We start from the raw sequence: 15,644 nt of genomic DNA, 5'->3' as shown, positions 1-15,644 counted from the left end.
GCATTGGTACTATTGAAAATTAGCAGGTGAGCAAACCTCAGTACACAGCACTTGTCAGTCCAACAAATAAATTCTTAAGAAAGTAGCGAGCATCCTTTACCCTTTGGGGTTTACTCTGATTTGCATTGCTATTTGCAGTAGTCAAGGCATTGTGTGCCAAAGAGTTGCCTTTTTCTTTAGAGTGCATGATCATGCTGACTGGGCAGGGTAGCAAGGCAGGCTTGGTAATGCTTGATGTTCATTGGGGGTACTTTTAAGCTGCAACAGGTGACAAAGCACAGAAAACAAACAGACAGTACATGGTGTTACAGATAAATGAAAGTCTCAAAAAACCTCAGTTTGTGGTGAAGCACTTGACCTGTCTTTGCTTGTGGCATTATTTATGCTGTATCTTTTGTTACTTGTTTATTTAATCATTTACTTGAAGCCTGAGTCACCTTGGGACGTTAAATCCTATAAGACTAAAGCATAAAAACCAATCATTTATTTATATTATCAATCCTCTATTAGGAGCCATTACAGGAGCATCTAAAGGTTATGATTTTGAAGGCAAAACTATGCTCAGAGTTATAAGCTTTCAAGGTAACCATGGTAAGGCATTAGCGAGTTATTGCTTGCCTGTTGTTTGCATCAGCTTTGCAATTCTCTAAATTGCTGTTTGTCCATGCCATTTAAATTCGCTGATTATAACAGCAGACCAGGAGTTAGAAGCGAGCTCTTGCATTGTCTGTGTTGCCTCATCCTCGCATGTTTCACACTGTCACCCACGGCCATGCATTGCATATCATCCAAATCCCTGATTAAGTTTTCAGGCCTTCCCCTGCGCTTCCAATAATACAGAGACCCCTTGCCAGGCAATCACAGGTTGTGCGCATGTGCAGATGATGGAGCAGCAGCAGCAGCCCCTGCCACCCAGTAGCAAGCCTCCAGCCGCGCCGCCTGTGCCACAACCTAGAGGTCGCTGGGCCCAGCGCTTCGATGCAGCCCGTGCCATCTTCGAGAATGGCAAGGAGGTATGCATTGGCATGCAGACTAGGCAATTTGCCCGTAGTCAGTTGCAGTTATTCCTGTCATGTGGGGAAGGGTCTGCACTTCCTACACCATGCGGGCAAGAACGACAGCAACTTGCCCAGGACGGCATACCTAATCCTTACTGGCTATATTGAGATGCAAAATGGAAAACCGGCAGCACCCTGCTGTGCTTAAAAGTTTTTGCTTTCCGTGGTTGGTATGTTCTCGGGGTAAGGAGCACTGCCCGTTACAAGCTGCTGTGGTACCTATTCTGTGATTTCTGGTTTAAAAGTCTGTGGAAAAAGATCCCTCAGCAGTTCCATTTGTTTGTGTAACGTTGATATCACTGTTCCAGGCTCTAATTGCATTTGTCTGTGAGAAGAAATGGGAATGTGGGGCAGCGGAGCGTTAGATTAATTTGAAAGCATATTTATTGTCATTGTTACATGTATGGATGTGCAGTCGAATGGACACGGGGCAGATTAGATGCACGGGGACAGGTTTTCTCCCGTTCATTGTGTCAGTGACTTGGTGGTAGCATTGCAGTAGGTGTTGCCGAGCTGGTCGCTTACAGCTGAATGACTTGGGTGGCACGCTTGTGTTGCAGCTGCCTGGCAGTGGCGGGGCAGCGCGGGAAGGTGATTCAAGTAGTGCTGCCAGTGGCAGTGTGCGTATGGAGGATGGGGATGCTGAAGATGAGCATTCGGACACAGAAGGCAGCGGCAGCGTCCTCTACCCCGTGCCCCAGGACGGGACCACCGAATCTGTGGCCAGCTTCCGTGTGACTGAGGCTGATTTGCCTCGGCGACGTCCTCACCGGCGCGTCTACAACAGCACCCCAGGTGAGTCTGCATCCACAAGTGTGTGTGTGCTCACACCATTAATATTTCAGGCCAGCAGTTTGCTTGGCAGTTTTTTTTTATGGCAGTTTTTGGAAAGCATAGCGCAGTAAAGACACGGACTACACAGATGTGGACAGGACAGGCGCTAAGTTGCAACTTTATGAAATGGGAAATAAAGTTGCAAGTTAGCGCCTGTCCCATCCACCTTTGTGTTGTTTGTGTCTTTTTTGCGCTGTGTTTTCAAAAAACTGTTACCAATGAGCCCAAACCAAGCTACTATTGCATTATAGCAGTAAGAGTGCGACAGCGAAAAAAAAAATGACTTCCTTCCGTCCTATCTACCACTCACTGAATGGTTGTAAGGGCACAAGCTGTTCCTTGTACTTGGTAGACCACATTAAAGTGTGGGCTTAAATGTTGTGAGCAAGTAGGAATTGAAAGAAACACAGACGGGACCATTTAGTTAATGCATTCGTAGTACCCGATCGTCTTGTTGTAGTGCTAATGAAGTCTGGCTCTGCCCAACTGTCCCCTGTGGCCATGAGATGTTCTGTGTCCTCGTCTAATAATTAAGTTCACAATGGTCACTGCTTCTTTCTTTGCCTTACATCTCGTTGGGCACATTGTTGCCAATAGAATATTGGCATAGCAGCCACGCCAATGCTCTTCTGGTGATTCCCCTATCATTGCTTTTGCCAGCAGAGTAAATTGGTTCTAAAATGTTGAGGCCATTTTTGAACACCCTCATCTGCCTTGATCAGGTTTCGTTGTAGAGGCAGCAAAATGCCTGTGATTCTGTGAGCTCGAGAGGGCAGTCCTCACCATGGCCATGCATTCACAGACCTGCAGAGTGAAGCCAACAGCGAGGATGAGGACTCGAGCAGTGCTGCCGAGCTGCGGCCCCTGTCGCTGTGCGTCAGCACTGAGAACCTGGACAAACTGGGCCAGCGGGAGCACTTCATGCGTGCCAACTACGAGAGCCTGGAGCAGCCCGTCACGCCGCCGTCCCTGACGGTGACAGGCCCCAGCCCGCGCTCTAGCCTTTCGGCGCGGCACCACCGGCCAAGCTTGGAGACGGGCTCCCTGCCATCTTCCGTGGGCGGGAGCACCAGCAACAGCAGCCGCAGGCGTGAGGAGCTGGCGCAGGCCCTGAACCAGGCACGGCAGAAGTTGAATGCCCTTGGCTGGTGCAGCAGCAAGAGCAGCGGCGACCTGCTGGCCTCCACACCCGAGGAGAACCTCATCCGCCGCACGGCGTCCATGACCGACATCTCGGCCAGGCGCCGCCTCACCTTCTCCACAGGTGCTTGTCAAGCACATTAAGTAACGTACATCATCCCACGCACAGCCAGAATTACTAGCATGTGTGACCCATTTTCAATGTGTCTGTCGCAAAACACCCTCATGCAAACTTTGCCAGCTACGGTGGCTTTGTGCAGGTGATTCGGCCTGCACTGCTACAGGAAGTTCACATACTGTGTCATTGGTTAGGTGGAATGTAGGGAGGTTATCTTTTTCCATCATGACGAGATGCAAAATTGAAGTATGGCACTAAGCACAAGCAAGCCTCCTCCATTTATGCCTTATATGATCATCCAAGGTAGTCACTGACGTGGAAGCTTCTAGCTCTGTGAAGTGTGCCATCCAGGGCAGTTTATTTTCGTAGGCCGGCTCTGCACAGCTTTGTCATGTTCAGCTGCATACCGTATATACTCGTGCAGTGAATTCACTTCTTTTCCGGAAATGTTGGCATCAGTTTTGGGGGGAGGGTTAATTACGCAGGAAAGAAAGTTTCAAGAGATTTTTTTGGAAGGGTTGAAATTTCTTATCATACCTCCATCCGTCCTTCAGTCGTCAACAAACGCACGCAGTTGGACGCATTCGTGTCGCTGGTGTTTAGCATCGTTCACTTTGACGGCATCCGACAATTTTGTGGTAGTCGACGGTGCCGGCCAATAGCGGCGAGATAACGCGAACGTGCTGAACACCAGCCCTGAAGGTCAGGCGCACGTAAAAGTGAGGTTAATGAAACACAAAGGACGATGACGAGTGAGCTTCGCACTGCCAAGAGGTCTGCGCTGTGGACGGCACGAGAGGAACTTGCTACAAAAAGCTAAAGGCTAAAAAAAAAAGGTAAATTATGGACAAAAAAAGTGGGTGGGTGGGTTCATTATGCAAGTGGGTTGATTACGCGAGTTTATAGAGTATATACGATATTTAGAGATTGAGCAACACTACTTCTCTGGAAGTAACGTGATTCTGCCTGCAGGCTGTGCTTATTGCTTATTGATAGTGTCTTAAAGGTCCTTGACTGTGACTTTAATGGCTGCCCCAAAAATCCCCTCAACATGCAAGCATGTAGGGCCCTTTATTATCTTTTCTTTTGTGGCTGCTTTTTTTCTTGGGGGGGGGGCTTTGCGCTGCAGGCTCAGATGTGCCACTTGCCGGGTGCCAGTGCGTGTCTGTGGCAAAACACCCTTGTGCAGACTGATGGCCACCGCGGCTTTGTGCAGGTGATTCGGTCGGCCTGTGGTCCCAGCAGCAGCAGCAGTCACATCCACACCAACAGCCACAGCAGATGCAGCCACAGCAGCCACCGCCCTCACGAGGCATGCTGCGCAGTGCCAGCCTTGGTGCACTGCACATGGCTGGCCGGCGGCCACCACCACCGCAGGTGTCGGATGACTCGTCCTCTTCAGACAACGAATCGCCCAGCAAGGGCCCCACCCAGGTATGCCAGGAGAGCACGCCCATTGAGAGCTGATGCTATGCTCTCTCTGTCCTTATTCACCTAGTCGTTCTCTTTCTTTGTCTATTCATATCTGTCTTTGCACAGACATATGGCAGTAGCCAGATACTATGAACTGCAAAAGTTTCATCGGGGCCTGAAGCCCTAGTGGCTTGGTGCAGGCTAACACTGCAAAACCATAGTGTGCTTCAGTAATGCCGGCTAGTTGCTTCACAGTCTGTGCCAAAGTTGGGAATGATAACTGGAGCAGTGTGGACTCAAGAAAAAAAAACTGTTCTACCAATGGTGTGCGAATTCATTCGTGAGCGACATGACCATGGCGCCAACACTTGGTTTGTCCAATATGCTTAGGGGGTCCTCAAGGCAGAGTAGATTGTAAAGAAGGGAATCATTGCAATTAATAATCACAGCATTTTGATAGAGAGAAAGAGATTATATTGCTTTATGTAACACGTAAATCAGACATCAAAATTTGATACGCCCACAGCCAAAGCTAGTTTGGGCCCACAGTCACGCACGCTTGGCAGCACAGTAATAGGTTAGAAATCCGAACAGTGCAAATGCATGCCAGTCATAACAGAGAAAAAACAAACAGAAATAAATACTGCTTGTGACTGCTACATGTTACAAAGGATAAATCTTTTTACAGGTCATTCAAAGTTGCTAGATATTTTGATCTGAGGCGGGATTGCATTCAGGTTGATGTTAATTGTAATCACTGCCTTCTTTAAATTCTGCCATATCTTGTCAGTTTCCTTCAAACACATAGCTTAAACAGCATTCTTGGTTTGCTCTGCAGTCTGCTGGGTATCTTGTTCATATAGGTACAGCGGCTTCGTCATCTTAGGTAATTATTTTAACTTTCTGCACTGAAAAATTTCAAAATTCTATGAATGCAAAATTGAAAATCTGCCTAATTCCATGGGAAGCGCAAGATGCATGAAAGGAACATGCAAGCTTATTTTTTGAGCACGCACTTTGCATGTTGCAGAGGTCTATCTTCTAAAATTGAAGGTGGTTGTTGTAACTCGGCATCAAGCAATGTTTCATGTTATCTTCACTCAAAGGATGGCACTTGTTTCATACAAGATCTCCATAGCGACTACAATGGAAGAGAGTGTTGGGGTCATTTTATTCCAGTCCCGAAAGACGGGACATCGAAGTCTTTACCTTGTTCGTTTTGCTTAAAAAGAAACAAGTGTGAGGTCTCTGTCACTGGATTTCGGTTTTCTAGCAGCTTTCCACTAAACTTGCCACTCAGCAGCTAGGACTGGCGATTCTTGACTAAGTCCAGGCGCACTCGCGAACTCAGCCTTCTTCTTGCTAGGAACTTGACCTGCAGCGGATCCTCATTCGGCTATGGTTAACCTGAATGGTTTAGGATTTCAGTACAATTCAGAAAATTTTCCTAAGGCTTCAATCTCCCCCTTGTGTTGTATTGATGCAAATAAGGTAAATTAGTCATTGCCTCATAGTTTCCTTCCTACTGATGAGCAATTACATCAAAAAGTGAGAATTTGGCTGCCAACGTAATGTTCCACAAAACATGCTTAAATCTGCAGTTTTCTGCAGAATTGCAGGAAACTACGGGACCTTAATTATGGTTTAGTTTAGTTTATGGGGGATTAACGTCCCAAAGCGACTCAGGCTATGAGAGACGCCGTAGTGAAGGGCTCCGGAAATTTCGACCTCCTGGGGTTCTTTAACGTGCACTGACATCGCACAGCACACGGGCCTCTAGAATTTTGCCGCCATCGAAATTCGACCGCCGCGGCCGGGATCGAACCCGCGTCTTTCGGGCCAGCAGCCAAGCGCCATAACCACTCAGCCACCGTGGCGGCTCTTAATCATGGGTATGACCCCTTAGCCAATGATAGAGCTGTCTTCAACATTGCGACTCAGGCTATGAGAGACGCCGTAGTGAAGGGCTCCGGAAATTTCGACCACCTGGGGTTCTTTAACGTGCACTGACATCGCACAGCACACGGGCCTCTAGAATTTTGCCGCCATCGAAATTCGACCGCCGCGGCCGGGATCGAACCCGCGTCTTTCGGGCCAGCAGCCAAGCGCCATAACCACTCAGCCACCGTGGCGGCTCTTAATCATGGGTATGACCCCTTAGCCAATGATAGAGCTGTCTTCAACATTGAAGATTAGCTTTTTCATGTGGCCACCCAAGTGGCTGTACAGTGCTCAAGTGGACTCTTTGTGCACAGGTGGTGACCCCCAGTGGTGGCCGCGACTGGGGAGGTGGACGTGGCCACGAGGGACCTCGTGCATTGGTGGAGCCGATGCTGCACGGAGGTCGTGGGGGAGGAGGAGCAGGAGCAGGGAATGCGGGGGCCGGTGCCCGGCCTTTGCCTCCAAACCCAGCCGTGGCGCCCCTCAGCCGCGAGCTGTGTGAGCGCGTTGCCCAAGAGTTGGCACGCATCACCGCTTATGCCATACATGTCTTCCAGAGGGTGAGTCTGTTGAAGTGTGTATGCAACTACTTCAGCTTGCAGCGCCAGTGAAGCTATTGAGCCTTTTCATCCACTGTGTTTACAATGTAGTGCAGTGCACCAGTCATGATTGATGCACCTTCATGTGCCTGGCACTGGTGGCATGATGACATGTGACCATCACTTGACAGGACGTTGACGGCCTATGCTCTGAACCACAGGGAGGGCTCTTTTTGACAGCTTTTGCTGTAATAGTCGTGGTAGAGTGAACAGCACACATCACTCAGTGTTTTTTTGTATGCTTTGTCAGGTTTTTGTTTTGTCTGCATACTTTTGCAGCCCAACTTAACCACACATAGGCTTTGCTCAGTCTCCATTTAGAGAGGGCAGTGCATCAAAGTGCATGGTCAGCCTTGCGCACCTCGGTCCTCCTGTCTACCCCTCATTGTCAAGTGGTCTGTCGGGGCACCTCAACCTCTGCCTTTCCTCGGGGCACCCGTGGTGCAGGTGACGATGGATGTGGATCTGTCACCGGCCGACCGGTCGGCCATGACCAACACCCTGGCGCACGGTGTGCTGCAAGCCCAGCAGAACCTGCGGCCAGCAGCGCCCCCGCCGGTCCTGGCACCTCCAGGGGCCGCTCCCCTGTGGTCGGCACCTTCAGCCGAGCCTCCAGTCTTCCAGCAGTTCCCAGCTGCCCGGCGTTTTGCGGCTGCTGAACCTGCACCTGCTGTACGTACCTCAGTGACATGCATGGGAAGGAGGGACGTGCCATCCGGCCTAGCTACAGATTGGAGGGACACTGAGGATAAATTAAGTTAGCTTGAAGCCGCCGCAGTGGCTAAGTGGCTGTGGTGCTCGGCCGCTGACCGGAAAGACGCGGGTTTGATCCCGGCCGCGGCAGTCGCAATTTGATGGAGCCGAAATGCTAAAGGCCCGTGTCCTGTGCAATGTCAGTGCACGGTAGGGAACCCCAGTTAGTCGAAATTATCCGGAGCCCCCTCCAGTACGGTGCCCTTCGTAGCCTGAGTAGCTTTGAGATGTTAGACCCCATAATCCAAACCAAACCGAAGTTAGCCTGTATTGATAGATTACTGCATTCGCATGGCACAGTGGTTACTTTCATTAAATATGGAGCTTTTGTAAGCTAGGAGGAGGTAAACTGGTTACGGGTGTTGCCGTCATCAGTCGTTCTCACAAGCAAAGTGCGGTACGTGAAGGCAGTTTTTTGTGCACAGATCCCAAAGTCTAGGCTACACAGTCATTCGCTTACAAACAGTTATCACGAAGTCCTTTTCAGTCTTGATGACACAAGTTTGAATCAGTTGGCAGGAAAATTTGTAAATCCAGTTTTCTCGGGTGACTAAATTGCCTTTTGCTGTTGGACAACAAGCTACGTACCATAAAGAGCCATAAAATCAGTTTCACCAGAACAAAAGCTCGCTGGAGGTGTCCTCACTCCTCAATGCCCCTTAAATGTTTGCTCACAGTACAGCAATAACGTATCACCTTTGTCATTGGTGCACAATTCACACTTGGCATACAGTGTTGCACATGCTGCGAGCATGCCAGCAGTGGAAGTTTCTGGTAGCTGTTGTTGCACTCTGCAAGTTGCATAGCTTTGTGCACTGCTGAAAGCCAGTTTTTATAACTGCCTCGCTACATTGCATGCCTCTTGTACGGCAGACATAAATCTCTGGGAAGCCAGGTTTATTAGTTGGCAGAGTAAAAGCTCTCTTTTCAGTGAGACTAGTACAGTAAACCCTCGTTATAACGAAATCGCATTACTCGAAATATCGCATTATTCGAAATTTCTACCAGTCCCGACCCAAACGCATGCATTTTAAGCCGCATTACTCAAAGCGCACGAAGAGCTTGACCCGCTTAGAGCGAAGTGGCGTCGACGGCAGCCGAGCTTTTTTTTGCCGCCGGAGAGGACGTTTTTGTCAAATCGGCGAGTTCTGGCGGAACAAAAAAAAAAAAACACCGACGCCGGCAGAGGGTAGCGACAGGGGGCCAATGAGAGCCGGAGCGGGCGTCGCGTGATTCTGAGCGGATCCACGCCGGCCGAGAGAGAGGCGCTCGCATGGAGGGTGCATTTTGCACGCGAGAGCCAGCGACTTCCCTTCCTCGCACCCGTCTGATTTCAGTATGGATGGGGGCGCGCGCATCGCGCAACGGGGCGGCAAAAAAAAAAAAAAAAAACGCCGGCGCGGGCGCGCGACGCGATTTCGCGGGCAAGAAACGCGCGGCTGCGCATTTGTGTCCGCTCTCCCACTACTCTTTCCTCCCAACCACCCTTCTTCTCTATCGGCACGCAGGCAGAGGGAGGCTCAGCCCCTAGTAGACCAACAGCCCCTAAAGTATGCAGGCCCCTGTCACTTCCCCTTTCATCCCGCAACCCCAACTCTTTCTCTTCTCTCCTCTTTCGCTCTTCAGTCTGCTAGACGTTTGGACGCCAGTCATTCCTCTCGCTTGCCTCTTCGCTGCCAGTTTGATATCGCTGCTAACTCGCCATTGCTACCGCCGCCATCACCAGCGTGCACTGACAAAGGAAAGCCAGGTGCCCTGACAACATTTTGTAGCTTCTGCCTTCTGCGTCGCCCGCCGCTTGCGTTTGGATCCATGCTGCAGGCCGTGTGATAGCGTGTTATTCGGAGTGCTTCGTTAGGCGTGCCTCGCGTGTGCTTTTGTGGCCTGCAGTGACAAATGGCTTCGCCAGTCTCCGGGCGAAAGTGTCTGACTTTGGAGCAGAAAGTTTTGCTGATAAAAGAAGTGGAAAAAGCCGGCCGGAAGAAAACTGACCTTGCGAAAGAATTCGGCATACCGCCGTCTACTTTATCAACTGTATTGAAGAACAAGGAAGCTGTGCTGGATGGCTTTGAAAAGAGCTTCTCGGCGAAGAGAAAGCGGAATCGTGATTCTAGATATCCGGAAGTGGAAGGTGCACTTCTAGAGTGGCTGAAGAACGCCAGGAGTGCAAATCTTCCCATACATGGACCTGCTCTTACGGCAAAAGCCGAAGCTCTCGCCCTCCAAATGGGCCATAATGATTTCAAGTGCAGCAATGGCTGGCTTGAACGATTTAAGAAACGACACGGCGTGACCTCGAAGTCGATCATCGGCGAAAGCGCAGCCGTGAACCGTGACACCGTAGATGTATGGCGCCAACATGACACACACCCAACTATGATTTTCCAAGTCGATTTTTGCGCTATTTTTTGGTCCCAAAGATCCGCATCCCCCCCTTAGATCTCGAGCTTGTCGCCTATATCGAATTATCGCTTATAACGAATTTTTTCGCCGTCCCGCTGACTTCGTTATAACGAGGGTTTACTGTATCTGTGTCATTAGAAAGCGGTAGTCTGCCGATGCAAGCCAACTTCAGTTTTTCCTGTTTTCCCCTTTAAGGATATCAGTTAACATAAAGAGACTGCAGGCTGATCATTACCTTTGTCAGATGCCATTGAATAGCTGTGCCGCTCGCAGTTTAATTATTGAATTTGCATTTCGTACTATAGCGGTTGTGAATTGCGACATGAATTTGGACAAGATTGTGTCAGCCATATGTGCTAGCACGTTCGGGGGAAGGTGGGAGTGCTATTTTCATGCTTTTTGTTATTCATACACCACATCAAAAAAATAGCAGCACCAAGGCACAGAGCGTCTTGTTTTATCGTGCTCAGAGTGTCATTTCTTATAAGTCATGAGTGCTGAGCTGATTGTCTTGGCTATGGTAAAGTCGACTTCACTAAGACCCCAAAATTTCTATAGCGGAAAATTTTAAATTCGCGAAGTGAGGACCAAGAATCTGCAGTATTCCTATGAAAGCCCCTGCACGTAATGCATACGGCCAAATGTCGTTTCGAGAAGTTGGCTTTTCCTCGCAGCTCAAGAGCCTAGTGGGTGAGCTCGCATTAGGTATATCTAGAAGCTATGAAAAAAAAAATTGACACTACATTTGTCGTAGTTTGATTTCAGATACAGACAAGAGGTGCTTTCTTAAACAGATGATAAAAAGAAGAAAAAAAAGGTCGCATTATATCCGTGTAAATGCGGTAATATTGGTTTCAACAGGTGTTATTATCACAACTCATCCCATAAAAAAGTATGTGGGCGCATTGCTGCCAGAACCACGGTGCTTGATGCATTAGCTTGCTTGAGCGGTTTGGGGAGCAAAAGTGTCAAGACACCAGCTGAACTTTGTTGGTTTACCAGATTCTATGTTTCTGGAGGATTGAGATGATTCAAATAACCACATTCCAATCATTCCGTTATTCCTGCCAAAATCCACAAATGCAATATCATTAAAAATAGCTCCTAACATATTATTCCACGAAAAATGCCAAAATCGGAGATTTTTCGCGGAATTTCGTATGGCTGGGGTCCTTAGTCATCACTTTGCCTCGCAGATTTGTCTAGTTGCCACAGCGCAAGTGGCTTGGCATTCGATCTTTTACTTCAAAGCTCTTTCTGTTAAGTCCACCTCATCGATATTGAAGGCAACCCAGACTGACTCAAAGTCAGGGTTTGAATCCCTTCAAAGCTAGTAGCCTAATGACACAGAACACACAAGATGACTGGCACAGCACTGTCCCCATGTTTTGAATGAGCAATGGACCACATTAATTTGAACGTGTTTAATCAATACTTCTGGTTTTAAACGTAACAAAGTTCCTCTTAACTAGAACAGATTTTCAGTACTCTTAGACTTGGCTTGGGAACTACCCGAGCCGTCCAGTTGATAAGATGCTTGTTAATGCAATGCTTGTCGATCTCCTCCACAGCCACAGCCCCTGGGCCCCAAAGGCGGTCCGCTTTCCCAGTCCAGCTCTGACCTCAATGCGCTGCTACAGCAGTACTCGGAGCAGCTCATGAAGATGGTCAAGGAGCAGATGGCCAAAGGGGACAACAAGCCCAGCGACTCGTGACCCCCGCTTTTTAGACCAAGCCGCGTTTTTATTAATACTGCTGCCAATAAAGGGCTTTCAGGTGGTGACATGCTCCACGATGCCCTGGTGGATGAGCTTCTCGCACTGGGAGCGCTCCAGGAAGTGGGTCGTGTCCCGCGCTAGCACGATGACTGTGCCGTCCTCAGTTTCAAAGTCACCATAGTCCTGCACACACCGCACTTGCACGTAGAGTGACTTGGGCGGGCTTCGGAAGCGGGTCAGGTCCAAGCCAACGCTGGTCATGTAGTCGGCCAGCAAGCCATTGTAACGCCGCAGCCATTGTTGCTGCACGAGTAAAGGGTGCCACAATGTCAGCACTATATTCTTCACCAACGCCAAGGGGTACCGCTGATCCATATTTGCAAAATTTAAAACGAGCTATCCACCTACCCATTAAATGCAGTCAGATAACATCAAGATGTTGGAATCTCAACAAAAGATTGATTGCCTTGCTGTTTTGTCGGGTATAAAACTAAACATTCCAGCCACCAGAAAGCCTCAACTCCCATTTCTGATAATACTAGCAGCTTTAAGTGTAGCTTTTTTTTATTATTCCTCTAGGATAGCGGAAAAGCGGGATTCCCTACTGCCAACTGTTTTTGAAACCAGTGATTTTACTTGTTTGTAGTGCTTTCTTCCTTTTTACAAACTTGTTCTTTTCCTCTTCTTATTTTTGCTCGTATTTTTATGCTATGCGACCAGTTCTGCTCCAGCTGAAACATTGACCTGCATTATCGTGAATTAATAAACCTGCACTCTCTTGAAAACTGTTAGACCAATGAGTCTCTTGCTGTTGTACAACAGACGCTATACCAAACTCTACAAGAATGCTTCTTCACGCACAATGCTGCCGATACAGTGCTTGTCCTTGCACTACAACAAGCCATCTCAGCCTCAGTGCAATCATTATGAAAGACACTGCATTGTACACAATGCCGTCCTCTCGCTCCTACCGTACAAGTCACGGCCTGCTTACTTCTCGAGGGCCAGACGCTGCCATTGTCAGTATTCAAAATTATGCAGGAATGCCTCCCTGCAGATTTTAGCACAAATTGAAGTGTTTATTTCCTTCCATGAAGGCCGAGTGCACCAATATACACAACACCATTGAATGCGAATAGCCGTGTAAACTCTGCAATCGTTCAAGGCAGGACAGCCTCAAACCTGCCGTGCACAAAGATAGGAGCAAGGCTGTACATCCTACCCGGATGTATAGCCATACTCCTAGATTTGCTACTGTCTTGTGCATTCTGCCTTCAATAGTGATAATTTAATGATAATTTAAGAGCTACACTGCAATAGCAGCATGCAGAGGTCATAAACCGGGACAACAAGGCATACCAGGCAATGTTCTTGGGGTAGTGCAACACAATGTAAAATTGCAGCCACAGAGGGTCTAAATACAGATTATAAGACTCATCGCCACATAATGCCTGGACATGCAACACTCGAAAAAAATCCTTTTTGCTTACATTCTAACTAAACGGAGAGCTTTTCTTTGCAGCAAGCAGTCGACCTAGACGGCACACTTTCAGTGGCAGAAAACAGGTTCAGTTATGCTCAACAATATCGGCATCGAGAAATTTAATTGCAGCATATATCACATTGGCTTAATACACTTTGTCGTTTCATTAAAAACGAAACACAGACTTGCAGAAAGGGTTCCTTGGTTCCATTTTTAGGTAGATACAGGGATTTCGTATAGCATATGTGGCATGTGTGCATTATTCACCACACATTACTAAAAGTGTTGCAAGTGACGAGGCATGCCACAATATTGCAAAATTACCCGCTACTCGTAACTTGTCCGTCTCTGCCCTTGTGGAACAAGCTCAGTGACGGAATGGAATAAAACATTTCATCTGCCTCAATTCATCACCATATGCATGCAAAATTAACAGAATTACAGTGTAAGTACTTTCACACAAGTGTGGTGCCAATGTCCCGCTGGTCAGGCACAATATAGTGACAAACTGCGCAGGGAACACAAAAGGAACAATATGTGTTTGCCTCTGCAGATTCACCACTAATGCTGCTGCTTCTCTGCCATTAGTAATAACAGCAACTGAAGATGGAGCTAACTGAGAAACCGTAAGATAAGGACGAGACGAAAGGAGCACCCAGTCTGCCGCTTAATCGACGGCGTTGGAGATAATGGTGACAAATTCAATGAATAGGAATAGTAAAGTTCGTGTTTGCTTCTGCAGATCTACTGCGCTCTTTGCCTGCCGTGGTAATAATCGTAATCAAAGCTGCAAGGAAGATGGAAGAAACACCCCGTCTGGCTAGCCTTATCGACGTCATAGGAAGCAGACGACGAGATGGACAGAGCAAGCGGCACCTCCCACGGTCACCAAGAGACGCACCTCCTGGTCGGAGAGGTTCTCCCTGAGGTCGGCGTCCAGCGTGGTGCCGAAGTCCCAGCGCATGTCTCGCGCCACCATGAGCCTCTGGTAGAGGTAGGCGAGCAGACAGCGCCGGATCTGGCCCAGGGCCACATGTCGCGCGTGCACCGTGGTGGCGTGCGTCTCCATGTGCGCCTCCACGTCATTCTGGTTCTCGATGAACAGCTCCCGCATGTCGGCAAAGCACTCCCGCAGAGCATCCTCCTGCAGCGCACACCGGCACGCACCGCTGACGCGCTTGGCCCCATCTTCGCGCGCGCGCCGCTTACCTTCAGGGGAGGCAGCCAGCCGCGAGAGCGTTTCAGCTCTTTGACAAGCTCTAGCGCTTTTTCCACGTGCAGCACCATACCGCGAGGATGCCGCGCCCCACTGAACAGCACACGCACCTCGACGTGCACCCGTAAACAAAACTCAACCCGCTCCTAAAACACTTCCTAATGCGCGCGAAAGCCGCGAGCATATACCGTTGCTAAACTAGAATGTAGTTGGCCACTCGAGCTTGCACTACTACACTCGCAATTAGTGCATGCAGTCACCGCAAGAAATATTAGCGCTGTAGTCGATATATGCCTCACTTGGTATCTGCATAAGATAAGCGCTTAACACCCCTGAAAAAGAAATCTTAATAGTAATTTTTATTCCTCCTGGGAATCTCAATTTAAGCATTCTAACGACATGTACCTTGTTTCGCTTTTGGGTGAGCGCAAAACAACGTTGCGCGAAACTAACTAAACATCAGTGCGGCCGCTAGCGCGACCTGCAGCTTCCTTATTGCAGCGGCGGCATACGCACCGTTGGCACTGGTGCACTAGAGTCTCGGTAAAGAGGCGGCATATTCAAAGCACGGTTCTACAGTTCTGAGGCAACAGCGAGATGTTCCAAGGAAAGGAAAGATACAGTAACTGTCTCACTTTCGGTAAGCGCGCATGCCCTGCGCCATGAAGAAAGGAGTGAGAAAAATGGGAGTGAGAGAAGGAAGAAGCGCAGCTGCACTATACATACCCCGCACAGACTAGGGCTTGAGAGGGTGGGTTCAATCTACTTGTGCTGCGGACATTTCGGATTTCTCACTTTAGACTCTCAGAGCGAACTCTTCTTAAAAGCGACACCCACCTTTCAGAAACGAGCCGCAGACTACAAACTCCTTGGCATTGCCTTCACTCATTGCTAGCAATATTGTCCGCGAGAATAGCCCCAGTTATGATGGATTCTGCCTATCACAGCATAATTTGCAATTTGCATGT

At 48.7% G+C, this 15,644-nt stretch overlaps 2 protein-coding genes across 2 annotated transcripts in view; one reads left to right on the top strand and one right to left on the bottom strand.

Annotated features, from left to right (window-relative positions):
- Window positions 1-12,762, top strand: part of Wdr62 (WD repeat domain 62) — a 38,520-nt gene extending 25,758 nt beyond the window's left edge. The window contains exons 18-24 of the mRNA XM_077665666.1: window positions 882-1,013; window positions 1,619-1,853; window positions 2,695-3,156; window positions 4,367-4,584; window positions 6,819-7,064; window positions 7,551-7,775; window positions 11,831-12,762. Of these exons, the coding sequence (XP_077521792.1) occupies window positions 882-1,013; window positions 1,619-1,853; window positions 2,695-3,156; window positions 4,367-4,584; window positions 6,819-7,064; window positions 7,551-7,775; window positions 11,831-11,974 (1,662 nt within the window). The 3' untranslated portion in view covers window positions 11,975-12,762. The remainder of the gene's footprint in view (window positions 1-881; window positions 1,014-1,618; window positions 1,854-2,694; window positions 3,157-4,366; window positions 4,585-6,818; window positions 7,065-7,550; window positions 7,776-11,830) is intronic.
- LOC144132924 (DNA replication complex GINS protein PSF1-like) lies at window positions 11,982-14,868 on the bottom strand. Its single transcript, XM_077665667.1, has 3 exons — window positions 14,670-14,868; window positions 14,362-14,604; window positions 11,982-12,280 (listed from the first exon to the last, which is right to left on the bottom strand). Exons 1-3 carry the CDS (start codon window positions 14,745-14,747, stop codon window positions 12,032-12,034), a joined length of 570 nt encoding a protein of 189 aa, XP_077521793.1. The 5' UTR covers window positions 14,748-14,868; the 3' UTR covers window positions 11,982-12,031.
- Between the last annotated feature and the right edge of the window lie 776 nt (window positions 14,869-15,644).

This window comes from Amblyomma americanum, chromosome 5 (genome assembly GCF_052857255.1).
Source record: "Amblyomma americanum isolate KBUSLIRL-KWMA chromosome 5, ASM5285725v1, whole genome shotgun sequence".
Classification (NCBI taxonomy): Eukaryota; Metazoa; Arthropoda; class Arachnida; order Ixodida; family Ixodidae; genus Amblyomma; species Amblyomma americanum.
Note: the sequence above shows the minus strand (reverse complement) of the source record. Positions and strands in the feature narration are given on the sequence as shown.

Coding starts and splice junctions, on each gene's coding strand:
- LOC144132924 (XM_077665667.1), bottom strand. CDS start 14,747: ATGGTGCTGCACGTGGAAAAAGCGCTAGAGCTTGTCAAAGAGCTGAAA. Junction 14,605..14,669: donor GCTGGCTGCCTCCCCTGAAG/GTAAGCGGCGCG, acceptor TGTGCGCTGCAG/GAGGATGCTCTGCGGGAGTG. Junction 12,281..14,361: donor AGAACCTCTCCGACCAGGAG/GTGCGTCTCTTG, acceptor TTACTCGTGCAG/CAACAATGGCTGCGGCGTTA.